Genomic DNA, 21188 nt, shown 5'->3' on the forward strand with positions numbered 1-21188 from the left:
AGTAGCACTGCTTTTATGAGGTCTGGTACAAGCGTTGCATATTTAATTTTTAATTAACTCTCAATCTTGCCAATATTAATTTTTCATTCTGTTTGTCAGCTTAATTGTTTGAACAGAGTTAGATGAAGCTAGAAGGCCGGAAACCCACAGAAAGGCTCATTATGTGTCTGTCAAATGTTTGAGAATGCTTGTAATTCTGATTGAGGTTTTATTCTCAGGTGTTTTCTTTCTGTTTGTTTGGGCTTTTGTTTTTTTTTTGTTTTGTTTTTTTACTTTCCAGCATCCACTCAGCACGTAATTGAGTTACTTAATGTTAGCAGCAGTGCAGCACACATTTCCTGGGGGAAAAAAAAGCCAGACACCAAGTCAAAAGCTGTGGAAGTGACAGAGGAAGATACAGTACCTGAACAGAATGAAACCAAGAGATTCAACAGCTGCACGCCTCACGTCATCATTCACATCACTGACCTGCAAAGCATTAAACAAGACATTCAGAATTTAATTAAAACACTTGAGGGCTCTGCAACATTTTGGAGCAGTTATCAGGCACACCAGTTAATTGGGAAGACAGAAGTATACAGAAAGGAAGTTAACAATCACACTAAATCCTAGATGAAACAGCTTCACTCTGGTTCATGTACTGTGACTACAAGCTCACCAAAGAGAAGGAAGACCCCACCTCTTACAAACTAAGTTGCTTTTTTGTTTGCTTGTTTTTCCACCCTGCCCATCATTATGCAGGCTGTTACTGCAAACTTACTAACAACTATTTTTTAGAATCATGTCCCAATTTTACAAGATTCCTTTTTGGTGACACGAGGTTCCCTTGCTGAAAGTCTACTTATCCTAATGCCAGAAGAACCTTCTATTTCCATTCATATTATTAAAGAAGGCTTTCATCACTTGGCATTCCCCGATTGGATCCAGAACAGCAACACTACAGACACAAAGCCTGTCAGTGATAGGCTTACTCTCTCATCAGAAAGTAAGATCACAGTACTTACAGCCACATGCAGCAGGCGTCTGATAGCCTTGTTGTTCCCTGAACCACAGTACGCCATAGCAACCGTGTACATGCCAGAACGACGGAGAATTGGATCCTGGAAAAGAAAAAAACAATATTTAACTCTACCCAATTAGGGACTCATAATTCCAAATACAACTCTGTTTCACTCTTACACTTGGAAGCTGCGTGCAGACAACCTCAATGCCTTCCTGTTTCGTGTGGATGAGTAATAGGATAATTGCTAAAGCAGGGATGTTGTCTAACAATTTCACTGGGACAGAAAGCTGCTGCAATACGGGATGCTAAAGAGTATCAGGCGTATGTGTTACTCTGCTTCTTATTCATTATCTGCTTTTGAACAGGTCAAGCTACCCAGACCTACCTACAGTCAGTCTTATCTGTTTTAACCATTACACCCTCTTCTGCTCCTTGCTGCTCACTGAAATGAAAGCTAAATATCAGAGTAAGGAAATATAAGACCAAGACTGCTGCTCTTGTATTTTTTATCAAGGTGAAGCAACACATGAAACACTTCAAACCTACATAAGAACTTCTGGGAAGAAAACAACCAGCCCAGTTTAGCTTGAGACTTCAGAAAAAGGCAGGAGGGTTATCTGTGTAACAAAGTGACCTGACACAGTTAAGCTCACCTTATCTCTGCAAAGACTCTCAATGAGAGCATCTGCCTCTTCCATTCTGCCATACATGACCAGAGCAATTCCAACAGCAAGACCTCGCAAGATCTTCTCATGTTGGGTTTCCTGTGCATAGCCAACCATGTCCTCAATGGCCTGAGCATTTTTAGAGCCCAACATAACCAGTCCCAGTGCCAGGCCAGCTGCCTCACCTGCGCAGCACAGAAAAGCAAAATTAAGCACAGTTTCTAAAAAGCAGCAAATATTACATCTGGAGAATAACACAGAGAGATCACTTTAAGGTCGCCATGCCCAGCAACCCCAGCACATGACAAAGTTAAGAATAAACAACCTCTTACTCTGCTCTGAAGAGCTACCATATCTTAGTAATGGTTGGCACAGTGCCTCAGAGCAGTCTGGATGGGACCTCTGACCATTAGGGCTCAAGAACCATGCTGACCAGCAAAAGGTTCATTAACAAAATGCAACTAAGGCAACCCAGAAGTGGTCCACGTTGCTAACAGGAAACCTGGAGGAAAGCAGATGTGTGCTAAGGCCTCAGGTGGTTATCTGCTCTGAAAGCTGAATGTTTACCTGTCACTGCATCATCCTGATACAGATTTGTTTTCAGTAAATCATACACATCTTGACGTGCTGTCCCCATGGCAGCCAGACCCAAACCCAAGCTGCCACCGTGTCGGACAATCTACAGGGAAACATATACAAGTTGAGTCATCATAAAACAGTAACAATGTGGTTACAGCTGAAATAGACATCTTTCCATCAATATGAACCTGCAAACTTTTAGCCCAAGAACACTCAGTGATCTCCTGACCCATTCAAAAAGTCACTTTCACCTCCTAAGGCAATAACTGTTGACAGAAGAAGCTAAATTAAAAACGGTATTTCAAAGCCAATAAATGAGTATTAGAAGCCTTCCACATGAGGCCTTTTAGTACCTTTAAGCTCTTTTCCTCCCACTGAGTGACTTAGGCAGTATCATAAAGTTGTACCATGCATAAAAATTGCCACCTAATAATAGAATTTAAATTGAAAGGTAAATCAGTACCCACTTGAACTGCTTCCCTCTGTTCTGCAAAAGACACAGGAAAGGCACTGTATTTACAATAAGATGAGTGGGATTCATTTACAGAATTTTTAAAGATGCTGTCAATTTCTCAGAAGAGAATGAGGGAACATGCTAAGAAAAACATTAATTGATTCCAACTTAAAAGAAGACTTTTCATCTACAAACATGAAGTGTTGAAATAAAGCACTTTTTGTGTCTAAGAAGCAATAAACCTACAGGGTTTCACGTCTTACTCATCTGACAACTAGGCCATAAACAAAGCTTGAATAGCGCAGGTCTAGTAGCAGAACAAAGTAAATAACTAAGTGCTAAGAGAAATGAAGAAAGATTCACTGTCATACACATAAGAACTTCCTAAAAATCTAACCTGAACTGTAAGCAACAGGTTACTAAAACCCACAGAAGGTCACCACCATCACAATCTTAGTTCTAACTCTCCCACTTTTAAACCAGCTGGCACCCTTCTAGATATTCCCAACAAAGCCAGGGTTCATTACTGAATACATACATCATTACTGGCATTCTTCAGCTGGTTCAGCAAGTAGTCGATGATGTCACCGCCGTGGTTAGCATGAATGAGACCCAAGGCATAGAGGCCTCCACCCTCCTGGTAGGCTGAGCCTGGAGAGGTGTCCTTGGGTAGGTATGTTGCCATTAGCTGGAGTGCTTCTTTCTCATGTCCCTGCATGTCCAGTGTCCAGCACCACGGGAAAACAAGGGAAAGAAGCAAAAGGTGAAAACAGTGGATGCAAACACTTTGCAATAATTAAACAAGTCATTACTTTCTCTACCAGAAAAAAAAAGAAAAAAAATCAGCCTTTGAATGCAAAGAATCCTTCTGCACTGCAATTTTATTCACCCCAGTACAAGAATCCGCAACCACTTGATCACTCATCCAAATCAGGACAAATCTTAGCTAGAAGCTACACCGACTCATTCACTAAAGCACTTCAGTGAGGATCAAGGCACATTGCAAAGACTTTTTTCAAAACAGCTTTGTAAGTGACACAGGTATATAAATCTGCCCACCCAGCATCCCTGACAGATGTTCCAGGCACCAAGCAAAGGGCTTAACTAGGCTGCATCAGTTAAGCTGTACACACAATTACAGACATCACTCTGATTCCCCACTTCAATGTTTTCAGAGTTCACAAGTAAATCACTCCTACTGAACAGAGGGGAATTAATGAATGCATCACTACCTTGTGTATAACACCCAAGCTGGCAGTAGCAGTAAACTTAGCCCAATTAGTGGCCCTGGCCAGCCACTCCAAATTATCTCTGCAAGACAAAAAGAGACAGGTTAAACAAAGTTTTACACACAGTCCATTCCTCAGAATGCAAACAACGTCTCATAGCACCAAGCATTGCTTTCATAAGAGAAAGTAGCTCCAGAAAACAAGCCAATCATAATTGCACTTTTTATCTCTCTCCCCTTCATCAGCCCTGATTCTTGGCTAATATTGGTCCAGCTTGTAGATACCAGTGATTTCAATGAAGGATGGAGAACAACCAATCAATATGCAGTCTATTAGTTCTGTGGGAAAAGCTTGCTCAGAGTTTCTGGGGCTTTCCTCAATTCCTTGGTAAGGGCAGTCCTGACATTTCTCTTCCCAGAGGAACCCACCAGTCTCTACCAAATAAGATATATCTTATAAATCACCAGCTCAGAAAATTTCCAACTTCTCTCCAAACAGAGCAAACAAATTCCAGATCTCCAGCCTCCAAGCTGCTCACACAGTTACTGTTCAAATAAAGCCAATGTGTGAGGACAGAAAAAAAGGTAATAAATTCTCATTCCTTCCTTCTACCTCCACATTAGCTTTCAGATCTTTTCTTATTCTAAGCCCAGAGCTTTGCAACCACTCTTTGGGAGCTATCAGGTGAAGAAGGGCAACAGTGTTGTTCAAACCACCCCTAAATGACAATGCTTTTCCTTGCCACAGCTTTACCTCAGGAACTGGTCACTGGTTGTACCACAGTGCATGAAGGAGTTTGCTATAACAGTTGCTGTGTGACACACGGAATTCCGCACTGCATCCTAAAGAACAAAACCAATCACAGCATCAGCAGCCAGCAGAAGACATGCCCCCAGTCACCTCATACTTGCCAGTACACTACAAATATGGGTTGTAATTAGGCTCAATTTAACCAGCAATTTCCCTTTAATCAGAGTTAATAGATCATAAACTGTTAATACATTCTCATACATCCTCAACCCATCTTTCCAGTGCAAATCTACCCTTTCTAGGAGTTTGTCAGAGGTACAATTGCCTCGACTGCTGCTTAACTGAAGCACTCCACTTCTGGTGTCCCAAAGCAAGCATGGCCATGCACACAGCTGATGTTTTCAAGTGTTTTTATCAGTTCTATCTTCAATGTAGAATTATCTCTGAGCACACAAGGATTTATTTAGTCAAGCTAAAAGCATGGTCTTACAAACCAACCCAACCAAGACACCAAAATATTGTAATTCATAGTCCTTGCTGACTCCCTTAGTCCTTGCTGACAAGAGACGAGAGACTGAACATGAGCCAGCAGTGTGCTCTGGCAGCTCGAAAGGCAAATGGGATCCTGGGCTCCATCAGGAGAGGGGTGGCCAGCAGGGACAGGGAGGTGATTGTCCCTCTCTACTCGGCTCTTGTGAGGCCCCATCTGGAGTCCTGTGTCCAGGTGTGGAGCCCTCAGTACAAGACATTGAAATTTTGGAAAGGGTCCAGAGGAGGGCGACTAAGATGATCAGGGGGCTGGAGCACCTCCCCTATGAGGACAGGCTGAGGGAGTTGGGCTTGTTCAGCCTGGAGAAGAGAAGGCTGCGGGGTGACCTCATTGCAGCCTATCAATACCTGAAGGGAACCTACACCCAGGAGGGGAGTAAACTCTTCAAAAGGGCTGACAACAGCAGGACTAGGGGAAATGGTTTTAAGTTGAAGGAGGGAAGATTTAGGTTGGATGTTAGGGGGAAGTTCTTTACTAGGAGAGTGGTTAGGCCCTGGAACGGGCTGCCCAGGGAGGTTGTGGATGCCCCGTCCTTGGACGTGTTTAAGGCCAGGTTGGACGGGGTCCTGGGCAACCTGATCTGAATGTGGATGTTTGGTGGCCCTGCTAGGCAGGGGGGTTGGAACTACATGATCCTTGGGGTCCCTTCCAACCCGGGTGATTCTGTGATTCCCTCTCTCCCCAGCTAGTAGCACATGCTTCCACAGGATCAGCTGGAGGGTGAGTTGGTCTATCTCACTCCCAAAAAACAAAAAGAAAGCAGGGAAAAAGGGACCAGTGTCTCTCACCAATTATCAGAATGAAGCAACACACTAACAACAGCCTGTCATCATTAGGTCACAGCAGCTGAATTTGAAACAATTTGATTACACGGCCCTTTTCAGGTGCTATCAGCTCTTCCCTGGCCTCACAAGTTCTAGTTTTAAATGTCAATGTATTCCAAACAAAACAGATTTGGGTCTTCAAAAGAGAGGAAGTCAGTCATGCTAAGACAGTAAGATTTTGTATTGATGGCGTTGCTGTTATTTTGCAAATAACAGAATGAATCAGACAAATCCAAACAAAGCCTCTTACCTTTGTGTTTTTGAGGATCATGAGGTCTGTGTTGTTGTTTCGTATTAAAAACTGCAGATGTAACTCAATAGCCATTTCTCCACTTAAAATTTTAATCATTTTTGAGATCTGGTCCTTGGGTTCTGGGTTCTTCATAAACAAATGAAAAGAGACAAGACAGTTCATGAAAGCCCTCTCTGCTACATTCCCAACACCATATTCCAAAATCTGACTTGTTGTGAGACTAAAGGGACATTGCTAAAAGGACAGCACCAACTCTCAGATAACCCAACTCCTTTGTGCACAAGAGTGCAGGTGGGAGAAGAAAATCTATGAAAGAAAATGCTTTAATTGAAAGTGAGAGATATCAGTGACATCTGACTTTCTGCAAGCTGTTATGTTTGGTCTTACAGATAAGATGAGTCTCCTGCAAGAGGCAACCACTGTTATAAATATGAACCTGCATTTCCATGGAAGTTTTATTAAAGAGGACCACAAAACCACAACACTTTACATCATCCTACTGACCTTCTTTTGAGCTAAAGATTTTGTTTAGAACAGAAGCTAGTGGAACTAGGGTTCCTAATACATTCATCTTCCAGAACCCTTTGAGAATGCCTCCTTCTTCCCCACTGTGGAACAGCTTCCACAATTTAAGTCCCAGATGAAGTACTTTTTGAGAGCCATGAAAAGGACACTGCTACTCTCTGGCCCTATTAGCTGGTCAGAGAACAGCAAAAGCTAAGTAGCTCAGCCCTTAGACTAATCCTCTCAATTATTCCTTTGTAGTTATCATTCTGAACTGTGGGAGATTAAGCTCAAGAATTTCTGGCCACAGAAACCATTTTTGTGCGCTTATCCCTTGGCACAGGCAGCAACGCCAACTCAGCAGAAATTGATTTGAGACACCTTTAGTGCACAAAAGCACAGGTTCCTCAGATGCAGCAAGAAAATTCACTCCAGAATATAATTCCAAGAAAGCACTTCTGCTTGTGCTTAAGTAAAATGTTGTTCTTTTTAACTGACCTGCAAGAATCTCTCACAAATTTCCAAATCTAATCTGCAAACCTGCACCACGGGGGAAACAAAAAGAAAAAAAGAACATTTTGCTTTGGGCTTTCTTTTTTTTCCCCAGATACAGCTTCCTTTCCTCAGCAACAGAACTGTCAGAACTGCATTAGCTAAGAATGAAATGCTGAAATGTAACTGTGTGTTCATGCTAGAAATGAACTTGCTTTCTCTGATACTTAGGAAAGGAGAACAAAAGGAAGATGCCACCATGCCAGACAGCAGAATCTTCATTTATGCAAAAGAAACTTGATGTTTTTATTAGCACCCCCTTCTCCCATTCCTGCAGAACATCAGTCCTGTCCAGCCAAAACTGCAGTTGGATTTCAGAAAATGAAAAAATTTCAAAAGAGGAAAAAAACACCAAATTAATTAAGCACCTCAGGTTCACCTGGATTTCACAAGAATAAAACATCCAGCTGGTGAATTAACTAATTCATCAGGAAAGGCTCTCAGCAGGAGTCAAATTTCAGGCCCTTTTCTCCATGAGTTCATTATTTCAACAAAAAGCAAAGATATAAGCCAAATCTTTCTACTTGTGTTCCTTTTTTTGGATCCAGTAATTCCTTCTGAAAATTCCTCCAGCTTTCAGTATCTAAAATGCTGGACTTTTAGACTGCAAGATCAGGTCCTCAGAGACTGCCTGTCTGTCAGCTGGACTCCGGATAAGACAGAAGTGAAATTCCATTTTGTATCAGCCAAACCAATCCAACAACCCCACAGATTCCAACACACAAGAACAATTAAGCAAGGCACATTGCTGGAAGTGGCACTCACAATTTCTGCAGGTTTCCCCACACAGGTGCTTCCTGGTTTCTCTTCTGCTTCCATAGCATCACTAAATAAAGATAAAAATTCAAAAATGCAACCCAGTTCAGCACTTGAAACCAGCCAAGCATTGTAATAACAGCTAAACACTACCCCAATATAGTAGGTCAGGATTTAGAGATGACAACTGGAAATACCATGACTTTGACAGACAAGGAGTGAATACCTGGAGGTCACTGCTGAAAAGCAAATTCCTCTAAGTTCAGCTGTCAGAGCACTAGAAGACAAGGGCCTGGAAATTCCCACCCTCTAACTTCATTAGGGAGACAAAAATAGAGCTGCTTGTAGTGAATGAACAGGCAGAAACAAGTGAGAAAATAGGGTCAACATCTAGCCAGGGTCATTACATCCCAACCAAAAGCCTTGAGCTCGTCACTATTAGCATAAATGCTAGTGTTGACACGTAAATGAGGTATGAAGCTGTTGTTAGCACCCTCTCCTCATGCTTCACAAGCTGACTTATATATTATTTTGTGCCTTGGCTTTTACTTTAATAGGGAAGAAGAAAGAATAGCTTCTCTACACCCATATTATTGGTTCAGTTAGAACCAGTTCCTCACAGCTGCATAAACCCTTACACTCAGCCAGCCTTGACTTAGGCAGCGTTTTCCATCACACACTGTCAAAGATGGTAGGGGAATCAGGCTGTGTACAGCCATGACAGCTCTGGAGACAAAAGAGCAGCTGGAACACAAACTCCTTCCACACTGCATCCATGCCGGGCAGCAGCCTTAGGCTGGAGAGCTGACTCTCTATAAAGAGGTTTAAAACAAAATTATGTAGGTCGATTACTTTCAAGTAGTCAAAAAGTAAAATAAAAAGACATTGAGGGATTGTTGATGCCAATTTCAGGCATTTTTTAATTACCAGGGGCTTTTCACAGTTAATAGCCATTGATGTTGAGCACTGAACAAGTTTTAAGTTTAGGACTTGAACAAAACTCAGACTATATTTGAGCTAGCTCCTTCTGCTGAAAATACAAAAGGACACATAACACTACAGTATCACCTCCAAGCTTGCAAGTATGGGAAGCCAAAGCTGTGTGTGACTGCCATGTGCCTTTTGCTCACAGTTGCCCTTTAACTCCACCAGTTTCTGCCAAGAGCACACAGCATCAGAGCATTAATGCACTACTGCTCATTAGCTGAGCTACATGAATCACACAAATGCACCCTGCTTCCCTAAACTGCAAAGAGAATGCATTTTTGCAAACAGTGAACTCATCCAGTGGTAACATACAATTTCACCCTGAGCAAATAACCACGCTTTGTCTGTTACCCAAGCTTACATAGAGTAACTCAATAACTTGTAATGCAGAGCCATGCACACAGGAATCTCCAGCAGAGCAGAACTGTAACTGAACAAGTGTGCTTCTTCTCAAGCCCCACCTGTCTTTCTCTGAGCCAGGGACAGTGCCGGTGTTGGTGGATCCTGGCACGGAGGCAATAGGAGTTCCAACAGTGCGAAGATTTTGGATCACAGAAGACAAGAACTGCTGGCTAGCACTTTCATACAGGTCAAAGCAAATTTGATAAGCCATGAGAAGGTTATCTTCCTTCACTAGTTTTTCCAAGATGTCGCTTACAGCCTGTGGGTCATCCAAGAATATCAGGCACTGAGGGTGAGGAAGGGAAACAGAAAAGAGAAAAATCAGAGTTTATATATCTCAGAATGAAAAAGAAATACCAGTGAGGCCATGTGCCATTTTCTCATTGCCTTATATGCTGCTTCCATGGAATATCTCTTCCGAGTAAGCAGGCAATAAGAATCTACAGAGTTTTCACAGGTTAGTTTAAAAAATGAGACCAAGTATTATAAATTCAAGACACACGATTCAGCCCTTCCTATTTATGCAGCTTTGTTTCTGGAGGTTGACAAAAAAAAACTCCAAAGCACATGAAAGAAATATCTGCCATTTTGGAGAGTTGTCTTAGCACTCCTAAGTCACGTGTAGATGACATACCAGTACAGCTGAGTGCTTGATAATCTGAGGAACCTCATATTTGGTTGTCTAAATACATGCAGACAACAGCTTGCAAAACAAACAAACAAACAAACAGAAAAAAACCAAACCCAAACCACTGTAATTTTTCCTTGGAGGAATAAATAGCAGTTCTGCTGTTTGGAATTCTATCTGCTGCTCCCTACTTGAAATAATCAGTTGCCTGTGTCCCTAAACTGCCTTTGAACATTATCCCTTCTCTGTTGACCACCTGTAGAGTATCTGCATCTCTTTCCTCACGTTCATTACGATATAAATTTGAATCATGCAATTGGGAAAAGACATTTCATCAATTAGAAATGAAACATTGCTAGAGGTACTTGATTGGACACCTATAAGAATAACAACTTTTGAGACATCTTTAAACAGCGCCCTGAGAAGTTTACCTGGCACACGTTGATGAAGTCTGGCTTCTCCAGATTCATGTAGATTTTAACTAGAACTCTCAAGACTTTATTACGAAACTGTTTGTTCTGCATCAAAGACATACAGAGCTTCAAGCTGTAGGCCAGCATCCCAGGAACGTCGTTCTGAAAAGAAATTCAGAGACACAAAGTTTGGGTTTGAGCTGTCAAAACAGGATCTAGAAATTAGGACAAATCTACCTCCTTTCCATTTTATAACTGCAGAGCAAAACCTGTGCACACAAAACCTCACAGTTTGGTTTTTCAGAACAAGCTTGTACCGATTCGAGGATGGTTTTCTCAAAGATGTCCAGCCTGCGTGTCTCCAGAGCAATGCCAATCGCCTGCTTGTACTTGTGGTCATCCAAGCACCGTTGGAACATTTTGTTCACTATGCCTTCTAGCCTTTCATCAACAGGTTTCTTTTCTCCTTCTGGCAGCTCTGCATTCTCCACACACTGCTTGGTATAGTGGTCGATACATTTTGCTGCAATGATATTAAATACAGAGGAAAAGATGTCAGCTTCCTACAGGTTTACAGTTTCCACATAGGTTGGAAAACAGACAGAGATCAGTGTGGAAAAAATAAGCAGTTATCACAGAAGACGTTCAGAAGCCATCCTATGCATAACAGCAAGACCAACAACACTGACACTATCGTGTCAAAATGCATCTCCGTAGTACTGACACTGAAGTCAGTAAATTCAGTAGATGACAACCTCTGCAGAGCTATCTGACACTTCCAGCTCTTAGCAGTTATCCCATTTTTAAACAGTTGCCCAAATCCTCTACTCAAAATTAAATCATAGCCAGTGTATCAATTTATTCTGAAACTCTGTGGCAACCCAGGGCTCACTACACCTTCCTGAGGAAGAGACCAGATTGTGTATGAAACCATTCTGCCAGCACAACACAACTATACAGATGAGACACATGAGCTACTTGCGCAGTCAAAGGTACAGACAGCAGTGGAAAAATATTTATAATCTCATCCAGCAAACTGACTGTAACAGCAAAACCAAGAAGATGCATTTAAAATGGAACCGAAGTCATCATCTTGGTTCAAGAACAGGATATTTTAAACAAATATAGAGGCAGCAATAGGAGACTTTCCTAATCCACCACAAGCATTAGCTGGGGAGACTGAAAGCCAGCCCATGTCCACTGTATCCTCTGACCAGCAACCCATACCAGCGGATGATACTTTAGAAAAAAACCATTCAACCTACACAAAGGCTCAACATCTGGCTTGCTGCTTTGTTTAAAAGAGAATTCAAAAAACGGCAGCCCCTGGTGAGCAGCTGTTTTTATTAGATGATTACTCCCAAAGTTATGCTGACATTGACAACATGAGAAAAACAAATGAGAGAAGGGAAAACGCACAAAGTAATTTTGCTGTTAGGAACTTGCAGTGGAACAACAGTTAAGAACAGGAAAAGACTGCCATAAGTTCTACGTCAGTTCTGTTATGGGATCTTAAAGTGGACGGGAAAACAAGGCAAAAATAAACTGAGTAAAAGTAGCAGCAGCAACAACTCCAATACAAGGAGTGGAATGTGGGGAAAAACAGCTAAAGCAAGGGAAATCTCTAAACAGGACAGTTCTGATAACACAAATGCCTGCGTTTTCTTTGGCAGCAGCAGCTGTTTACCAATGATCGTTTCCACATATTCCGAGTTGTCGTTGACGTTGAAGAGGTCACCGGCTCCCAGGGCATAGTTCAGAGATTCCTCAAAAGCTCCCAGGTGGTAAAACACTTTGGAAGCAACCAAAGCAGCAAACTGCCGACTCCGGAAGCCCTCATCTTCATAGAGAACTTCACTGAAAAGAGGAGAGAGAAGAGCTTCATCTTTGTGCTCCGTTCTCTTAAAGGCCACACGTCAGACTGGCTGAACTTTTGTCTTTGGGATGACAGTTTCAACACCACATTCCTTCAAAATTAATGCTTTCCAGGAAGCATGAGGCTAGATCCCATAGCCAGTATCAGGCAAGGAGAATGACATGCACTTAGTGTATATTTTCTCTTAAAGCAGCACGCCCTGCAGTAATGGGTGCTTTTTCTTACATTTTGTCCACTGACTCGGAGATTTCTGCCCAGAAGTCATTGACAACAGCATTCAGCTTGTGAAGAGCAAACTCCTAGAGATAATAATAATGCAAAGTTATGTTACATAAAGAATGCATTTAGTACCTTCCCTCGGCAAAAAATTATGTGTGATCCAGCACTAACACGACAAGAATTGATCCACCTAAACAACAAGCTCTACTTTAATAAAGTTCCACAAAGGCTCTCTAATCTTTGCAACTCTTGTGCAAAAAAATGGCTGCTTCATTTACAAGCAGAGGCAGAGGAGCCTGATGCTCCTTCCCATGGTCTCTCTGTGAGGTCTGGTTGGCTAAAACAGATGAAAGCTCAAATTCCTCAAAATGCAAAGTTTTCAAAGGGTCTGGAACAACCTTAAGATAGCACAAAGAACTCCAGCCCATGGTCTACACCAGCCAACACTATTAATTAACTTGGACACTATGCTTTCCCAGATGAATGATATACAGGCTGTAAACAGCCCACTTCCAGCCAGCTCAGAGCAAAGCAGGGCTAATTCAAATCTATCACCATTTATGTCTGTTTTGAAGCAAAACCTGCAGGGGATTGCCTACATTACAAGATGCATCCCTCCTTCCTAAAAGGAGATCTGTCCTTGTGCTCAGACAATCAGAGAGCATCACCAATCCATCATCACTTTGGGTGTTTGGTGTCGTCCAGTGGATTCAGAACTCTGAGGGCTGCAGAGCTCCTGCTGCTGTTATCTTCTCTTATTACTAATGCAACTCTCTTTCAAGAGAAATCTCTAAGTGTGATTATTATTTCACATGCCTGCAGTTATGCTAACAACTCTTCAGCTTTGAATTTCACATAGTCAAAATGCAGTCTCTGGTACACATTTAAGTAGCAAAGTCCCACTATGATTAAGATAAGCGGAGGCTTCAGCAAAGCCCCAGTTTGATCCATATTCAAAACAAAGAAGTTTGCCATCTGTTTTTTTTCAGTCTTTGCTTTCAGACTGGATATTACCTGGAGCTCACCTGTTCCTGGCTAAGAATTACAGTTACTGAGATCCAAGCATTTTTTACTTTAAGCTCAAAAGCAATGCATTTGCCATTATTTTTTGCTAAATGTAATAAGCAGCACCTTGAGCTTACCTTGAGCTGTGGCTCTTCTTCATCCAGAAGAGAGATAATTCCAGCTGCAAAACAAGATCACAGTCAGTTTGAGACTGCTTTAGATGTGAATGTGCCATTTAGCTCAAAAATAAAAACAGGAAAGAACGCTGATGTTGGAATGCTGGTAAAATCTTCCATATTAACATTCCAAGACCAGATCCAAGTTCGTACTAAAAATAAAATAGCTCATAATTTATAATTGGAAAGGTACATTCCTCATAAAAGATGATCCTTTTTTGAAGAGCTTGGATGGAAGAACAGCCATAGATGGCTCACTGTCAGACCAGAAGGCTGCAGCTGAAAGGATGGGCAGAGGACCTGCCTGAGTTCCAGCACAACTCACTAATGTTGATCCACATACATTGATAACTTTTTTAAACCTACAGGAGACACCAAACTAGAAAGGCCAGCAAGCCTGCTGACAGGCAGAACTGGGCTTTCAAAAGGTTCTGACAAACTGTGAGAAGGGAGGGAAGAATCCAAGGGGAGTGTAACATTCCAAAGGGAGCGCAAAGATCAAATCTAAAACACGTGACGTAGAAAGGAATCACAGTGGCAAAACAAACTCAGCTGAAACACTACCAGCAATACCATATGGCTGTACCAGGAGGCACAGAACCCAAACTTCACACTGAGATGTGGAAGAGTGCTTCCTGGCAGACGCAGGAGGCAATCCTCCCCTCTGCTTAGCACAGATGTGCCCACACACAACCAGTGTCCACTGCTAGGCACCCTGCTACAGGAGCAGGCTGGGGCGTACAGAGCTGAGCAATGACAAAAGGTCTTAGGAAACACGACTCAGAAAGGCTGACTGGAGGCCTGGAGCTGGCCAGTCTGCTGAGATAAGGCAGCTGTCAGCAAAAAGCCAAAAAGACGACTGATCTGATCTCTGTGTTGAATACTGAAGGGCCCCACAGGTGCAACTGGTAGCAGCACAGGGCTCCATGCTGTTACAGCAACTCTGCCCCAAATAAGCAGTTTGTTTTTACCCACATGTTCCCACACCTCCAGGTAAAGGCAATCTCACTGATCTTCAACAAACTATTTCTCCTCTTTTAAAACTCCTTCAAAATGAACTCCTGCTTCTTCTCAACTGCAGCAAGGCTTCAAACATAAAACCAAGAGCTGACAAACAGAGCACTGCCTGCAGACTGCCATGCTCTGCGACGTTTCCCTCCCAAAGCCACAACCATTCACATTCCAAGTTCTGTCCTGAGTACTTTCAGAAACGCTCCTCCTATTTTCTTAAAAACCATAAAAGCTCTCCGCAGGTCCAGAAGCAGCGTTTGACATCTCATTCCTCACGCAGCCTCTGCCTCCCGCCCGTCCCCAACGGAGCGCCGGCCCCGATTCTACGGGCGAGCAGCGAGAGGCCTCCGGATAGCTCAGGCTTAAATCGCTGGTCGTGGCCGCCGAGCCGCGCGGAGACGGCGGCCACGGGTGACCCGGCCGGAGAGGTGAAGGCCCATTTCGGGCCGCCCCTCCGAGTCCTCCGACCGGCGGCCCCGCGGCCTGCGACGGCGCCCAGTCACGGCCCTGACTCAGCGAAACCCCGGCGAAGTGCACGGCCCCGCGCCGCCCCCTCACCGGCCGAGGTGATCATAGTGCCGCCCGCCCGGCCCGCGGAGGGAGGTGGCGCCCGCTCCGCTGCGCTCCGCTCCGGCTCAGCCGCACCGCTGCTGCCGCTGGAATCCCCTCCGCGCCTCTGCCGCTCCGCCGCCACCCGGCCCGGAAGTGCCGCCGAGGCCCCCTTCCGGCAGGGCCTCTCAGCTGCCGGGCAAAGGTGGCCGCGACGATCGCCTGCTCGAAAAGCTGTGGGGAATCAGGCGGAAGCCGGGCAGCCCTTCCCGCCCGGCCGCAGCGGCGGGCTGTACGCTTTACGCACGTTGAAGGCGCGTGGTGGCAGCGGCGTTACCCAGCACTGCACGTGGCGTTTAGCTCAATTAAACCACGCACCGCCTTATTTTAAGGACAACCCTATGGCAAACTGAAAATACAAACAAAACAAAACAAAAAAAGAAACAAGTTCCAGTTGAGAAATTGAGTGTGTTTATTGATTACAGCCAGCACTTGGAATAACAGTGCCCTTCAGTTAGGAAATCATGGAGGTGCACAGAATGCAGTGCAGCACTTCGGCGTGGGGAAAGGATGGAGGTCAGAGTGCTGGGCTAACACAGGGCTAATGCAGGGCCGTGCTCCATGGCCTGCAGGAAAGCACTCCTGCTCCCAAAGGGCAGAACAGCACTGTCAGAAGATAGTTTTTCACAGTAAGGCACTGGCACAGGTTGCACAGAGGTGGTGGCTCCCCGTCCTTGCAGACAGCTGAGGTCAGGCTGGACGGGGCTCAGCACTGATGGAGCTGTTGGTGTCCCTGTTCAGTGCAGGGAGTTGGGCCAGAAGGCCCTTAAGGGACACTTTTGACTCAGTTCTATGATTGTAGGATACACTGCTGCGATCCAGCATGGAGCGGGGCTGCAGGACGGGCCGGAGCTTCTGCCTGAGCTGAGGGGAGCTGAGGATGGCCAGGCACAGACAAAACCCAGCCGTTTGTGCTAAAAATAAAATGAAACCCGCTTTATGTTGCATTAAAATAAAAGTTTAAAGAGGTATTTGAGCATTACATCATATCACCCATAAAGCAACCCTGCAGGAGGTTGGAACTTTGATGTCTATTCCAAACCAAGCCGTTCTGTGACTCTATGATTCCATGCTGCCCCACAGGCCACAGGCAGCCCTTTGGAACTGCTTAAATAGGTGATGTTTAAACACTTCTATCAAGTGGCTGCCAGCACAGCTGTGGAGATGTCCCAGGTACGACAGACCTGTGCTGTACCCCATCTCACCCCAAGCACACCGCAGTCCTGTCTGCCTCCCTCCAGCATGGGCAGTGTGTCAGTCAGTCTGCGAGCTCCACGATGGGACAGACGGACACATCCTGCTCTCAGAACCACCCTCTGCTCCAGATGCCAGGAATATCTTTTGTGTTATACTTGCTGTCCAGAGCTGTATTTCTTCATGTTATTCAGATGTTTCCAAGCTTTTCAACTGGCTGGTAGATAAAAGACTTCATACTTAGTCCCATTGCAATCTCCATGCCACTGCATTAATTGTCTTTTTTTTTTTTTTTTTTTTTTTTTTTTTTTTTTCCCAGATCAAAGAGAGGTCAGCAGCTTCAGAATAAAGAATAAAGCAGAAAAATAAGGCAGAAGAATCCATGTGCCTGGGAGGCCATCTCTAGCAATCTCAGTGGGGAGCTTTGTTCATTTCCCTTTGTTTGGGCAGATGGAAGCTGAAGTCCCCACGTCACCTTGCCCAGGATGGAGGATACACTCCTAAAGGGCTCATCCAAAGCCCAGTGTCCACCAGCACAGCCCCATAGGCAGGGGGTGGCTTTGTCATGGAGCTCAGAGGCTGTTGGCAGCCACAGAAGACCTTGGTGAAATCTGTGGGCTCTCTGAGGGTGAGTGGGCACAGCTGCTCCTTCTACTGCTCCACACCAGCCAGGCAGAACCGGGACAGGGATCACATCAGGTGCCCACAGCTTTAGGTGCCCACACCTCCAGCAGCATCTTCATAGTTTCCATTGGGAGACAGACTGGTCAGAGCCACCTCTTGGGGGTCCTGCAAGTTGTCTGCAAAGAGCAGAGAGAGGTCAGGGGACAGTGGAGTGGGAAACCCTTCCTCATGTAAACTGCAGCTTAAAGCGCTACAGACATAAAGCATGGAGACAAAGTGAATGGTAGATACCACCTAAGCACAGGTGATTTTTTTTGTAATGGATTCTCCTTTTGCTTTACAAACTCAACATCCCCTTAAAATGCAGCAAAAGAGCAGTGGCCCCACAGAGTCCTGTGGTTTCAGCAGCCTCCAAATGAGCTGCACAGGTCTGAGGCTTCACTGCCTGCTTTGAACTGGAGCCTGAAGCTGACCGCCCTCCCACTCTTGTCAGTGGTTTAGGAATGCGCTTCCTGCAGAATGCAGCATGTAGGATTGGGGTGATGCTTCCAACTCACTGTGTGGATGCACAGTTGTGTCACTGCCCAGCAGTGCTCCCAGGCACTGGGCCCAGCATGCTTTTATTTAGGTGAACACTGTCTGTCTTCGGGTTCTGGCCAAACCTGGGCCAGGAAGTGATATCTGGAGCAGGAAACAGTGTCAGGAGGCCACCAACAAGAGGTGTGGGCATATGGACAGCCAAGGAGTTGGTGAGGAGCCTCCAGCAATCAGCATGTGTGCAAGGCAGCTGGGCATACCTTCATGGACATTGTTGGCAGCTTTTGACACGTGGCCTTTTCTCTGGCTCCTCCGGCTCCAAGAGATGCACTGCAGGAGGGCAGGCATCCTCCACCTTTCCCTCTCTTTCCCCTCCTCTGGATAAAGCACAGAAGCATTCAGAACATCAGAGGCACTGCTTCCCCAGTTCCCACCAGCCTAACTCCCACCACACCAACTCCAACAGCTAAACCCACCACCCTGGGAAAGCATGGAATAGCTCCTGCAAACCCTCATAGTGGCCTGAAAGCTCCCCATTGCCCTGGAAATTCATCTAAAGGACAACAGAGGTAGCAGCAAGTTATTGCAAACTTTCATGCTGCTATAGCAAAACACTGCAGCAGCTTATTTTATAGTCTGCAACGGCTCAGCATCCCCATCTAAATGCCACTTGGCCTTTCACCTCCTAGGAGATCTTGTTTCCCAGTGGCAAATGATAAACCACTTCAGTGTCCTTCGTCTTATTGCAACACCAAAGGGCTCACAGTAGCAGCATTTCCTGCTGTCTGACAGCCCCAGACTTCCAGCCACCAACACATCCCCTGATCGCAGTCCTTGAGGACGCAGCGGGGAGCAGCCTGGCACAAATCCTTTGCAAAGGCCAGAAGGCAAACATGACAAGCTCAGCCCCAGCTAAGGGTTGTTTTTTGGTAACATTCCTCAAACCTGCTTTGCAAGCTGCTCCAAACCCCAGGCCCATCTCGCATGCATTCCTCCTGCACGTTCCACTAAAAATCTTATTCTCCTTGGGAAGAGCCATGGGATGAAGGAGCCTGGGCTCCAGAGAAGCTCATGCTGTCCTATGGGCTGGCACTGCTAGAGAGATCCCCAGCTCTTAGGTGGGCACAGAAGGGTCACATAGGCATTTTGGAGCACACGGCTCACAGGGGCACGGAAAGAAGCTGATCTTGCATCAGGTTGAACCCTGAAGCTGAGGAGCATCCTCATTACCAATACAGTTCATGGGATGCTTCTATGACTCAGAGCACCAGCAGAGTCCTGGTGAGCAATGCTGAGTCCTCCTACCCACAGTGCTTGTAAAGCCAGTGGGCTGCCTGCACAGCACCGCTCTGGCTTTCCGCTCCTCTTTCTCCACTGCACTCCACACCCACACCGGCGTGAAAGATAAATCCACAGATAATCCCAAAGATTCATGCACTGAGGCAAATGCCAGCAAATCACAAAGGTGGGAAAAAAAAAGTGATGCTTCCCTGCTCCTGCAGCTGCTGTGCCCAGAACTGGGGGACACTGCCAGAAGAAATTCTTGCAGGAAGTATGTGAGGAAAGCGAAAGGCTGCAGGAAGGAAGCTGGAAAGAAGACCATGCATGCATTGGCACAAAGAGTGGGTAGAATGCAGCCTCACACCCTTGCAGGAAAATGCAGTGGGTCCTGGTGGTCTCAAAGCCCTTGAAGGCTCAGATCCAAGATTCTGGATTGAGCCAATGGGAAGAAGCACCTGATTCTTGGGGCTGCATCCTGTGCTTGCAGGTAAACACCACTCACCCTTCTCTGTGCATCAAATGCTGTTCCTCAGGCTCTCACCCTACCATCCTTATGCTGCTCACCTGGCTGCCAACAGCTTGTGGTTTTAGAACCAAGTGCTCACTTGTTATTGTTCTGACTTGCGTGAAGCCAATGCCAGCATCTTCCTCCTGCAGAACCTGCCTGCCCTCTGCGGCCAGGGCTGCACCCCAAGCCCCAGAATGCCCATCCATCAGCACCTGAATGTGCATCCTAAGCACCACGCCACAGCCGTTGCCTGCCACATCCCTGCTTCCCAACCCATGGCCCATCCTCCCCAGGAGGAGACCCACGGGGAAGAGGCAGAGCCTGTTGGGAAGGCTCAGATCCCACTGCATGAAACGGATCCCACTGGGGACAGCAGGAAGTCCCTGGGGAGGGGCAGATCTCCCTGGCAAATCCTGCAGAAGTGAGGCAGCGGGCCGGATCAGGGAGATCAATGCGTGCCCCATTCGTGCCACCCTCCATCCCTCCCCCGTCCGATTTCCCCAAACCCTCGGTACCTGCGGGGTGCTGCAGGGCGGCCCGCAGAGCTCGGCAGGCGGCGGTGCGGCATTCCCGCAGCGCTGCGGGACTCCCGGGGCTGTAACGCGCCGCCTGCACGGTGCCCGCCGCCGGGAAGTGCCGCCGCAGCGTCGCGTCCAGCACCGCCGCGTCCTCCCCGTCCCCACCGGGCAGAAGAACGCCGACGACGGCGGGCGGCGGCCCCCGAGGCAAACGGCCCCGCACGTCCCGCACCACCTCCCGCAGCCGCGCACGGCTCCCGCGGCCCCGCGCCGTTCCTCCGCGGCACAGCACCAGCAGCAGCCGGGCCCCCAGCTCCCGCCGCCGGCATCGGGACCGGGACGGGCATCCCGGCTCCACCCCCTGCCCCGGAGGAGCCTCGTCGCCCAGCAGCTCCCGGGCGAACGACGCCAACGTGGCCGCCGCCGGAGCGCCGTCCGCCACCACCTCGGCCACCAGCAGCACCGCCCGCCGCCCGCCCGCCCGCTCCACCAACGCCCGCAGCTCCCGCAGCTCCGCCGCCTCCATCCCCCGCTGCCGCCGCCGCCGCGTTCCCTGAGCGGAGCTCCGCACCGCCCCCGGCACCGCCCCCACCGGCCCCGGTTCCCGCCCCGAGCCCAGAGCATCTCCCGGTTCCGGTACCGGTGGACACGGGCTTTGCCCGGCCCTGGCACGGCTGTCAGGTGAAGAGGGAAGTCCCAGCAGCAATGGTAAACGTTTACTCTGCTACGCACGACATTCCCCATACATTTAATGTCTTGTTGCAAGAATACGGCAGGATGTGAACAGCTGAAAGGTGCCGACAGCAGCATTGCCCTTGCAGACATCCTCTAGGGGACAACGTAGACGTATTGGAGTTGAAAGGGCCTCTTAAAGGCCATCTGGTCCAACTCCCTGCAGTGAACAGGGACACCTACAGCTCCATCAGGTGCTCAGAGCCCCATCCAGCCTGACCATGGGTATCAGGAAGGGCAGCCTGGGAAGGTCACTGTGTGCCAATAGCTTTAAGCCAGGAGAACGCGTGTCCCAGTTACAACAGGCTCAGCAAACACATCCCCACACCGGCACTGTGGGGTCAGACAG

The 21188-nt window shown here is 46.6% G+C and overlaps 2 protein-coding genes across 2 annotated transcripts in view; both read right to left on the bottom strand.

The window, feature by feature from the left end:
* PSMD1 (proteasome 26S subunit, non-ATPase 1) overlaps nucleotides 1–15558 on the bottom strand; it is a 61549-nt gene extending 45991 nt beyond the window's left edge. The window contains exons 1-16 of the mRNA XM_048954579.1: nucleotides 15395–15558; nucleotides 13787–13830; nucleotides 12651–12724; nucleotides 12237–12406; nucleotides 10867–11072; nucleotides 10568–10711; nucleotides 9568–9794; nucleotides 8129–8189; nucleotides 6305–6433; nucleotides 4684–4772; nucleotides 3934–4012; nucleotides 3240–3413; nucleotides 2236–2347; nucleotides 1657–1853; nucleotides 1005–1100; nucleotides 404–468 (exon numbers count right to left, since the gene is read on the bottom strand). Of these exons, the coding sequence (XP_048810536.1) occupies nucleotides 404–468; nucleotides 1005–1100; nucleotides 1657–1853; nucleotides 2236–2347; nucleotides 3240–3413; nucleotides 3934–4012; nucleotides 4684–4772; nucleotides 6305–6433; nucleotides 8129–8189; nucleotides 9568–9794; nucleotides 10568–10711; nucleotides 10867–11072; nucleotides 12237–12406; nucleotides 12651–12724; nucleotides 13787–13830; nucleotides 15395–15410 (1883 nt within the window). The 5' untranslated portion in view covers nucleotides 15411–15558. The remainder of the gene's footprint in view (nucleotides 1–403; nucleotides 469–1004; nucleotides 1101–1656; nucleotides 1854–2235; nucleotides 2348–3239; nucleotides 3414–3933; nucleotides 4013–4683; nucleotides 4773–6304; nucleotides 6434–8128; nucleotides 8190–9567; nucleotides 9795–10567; nucleotides 10712–10866; nucleotides 11073–12236; nucleotides 12407–12650; nucleotides 12725–13786; nucleotides 13831–15394) is intronic.
* Nucleotides 15559–16914: 1356 nt separating this feature from the next.
* Nucleotides 16915–20633, bottom strand: C9H2orf72 (chromosome 9 C2orf72 homolog). Its single transcript, XM_048954646.1, has 3 exons — nucleotides 20105–20633; nucleotides 18061–18177; nucleotides 16915–17439 (listed from the first exon to the last, which is right to left on the bottom strand). The coding sequence occupies exons 1-3, from the start codon at nucleotides 20631–20633 to the stop codon at nucleotides 17351–17353; spliced, it is 735 nt and encodes a 244-aa protein (XP_048810603.1). The 3' UTR covers nucleotides 16915–17350.
* Nucleotides 20634–21188: the final 555 nt, after the last annotated feature.

The sequence above is a fragment of the Lagopus muta genome, chromosome 9 (assembly GCF_023343835.1).
Source record: "Lagopus muta isolate bLagMut1 chromosome 9, bLagMut1 primary, whole genome shotgun sequence".
In the NCBI taxonomy this organism is placed as follows: Eukaryota; Metazoa; Chordata; class Aves; order Galliformes; family Phasianidae; genus Lagopus; species Lagopus muta.

Bases quoted from the DNA above. Each gene is read 5' to 3' on its own strand.
- C9H2orf72 (XM_048954646.1), bottom strand. From the start codon at position 20,633: ATGGAGGCGGCGGAGCTGCGGGAGCTGCGGGCGTTGGTGGAGCGGGCG. The intron at 18,178-20,104 runs GTACCGAGGGTT...TGCTTTATCCAG, and splicing joins CGCCCTGCAGCACCCCGCAG to AGGAGGGGAAAGAGAGGGAA. The intron at 17,440-18,060 runs GTATGCCCAGCT...TGCTCTTTGCAG, and splicing joins TGCCAACAATGTCCATGAAG to ACAACTTGCAGGACCCCCAA.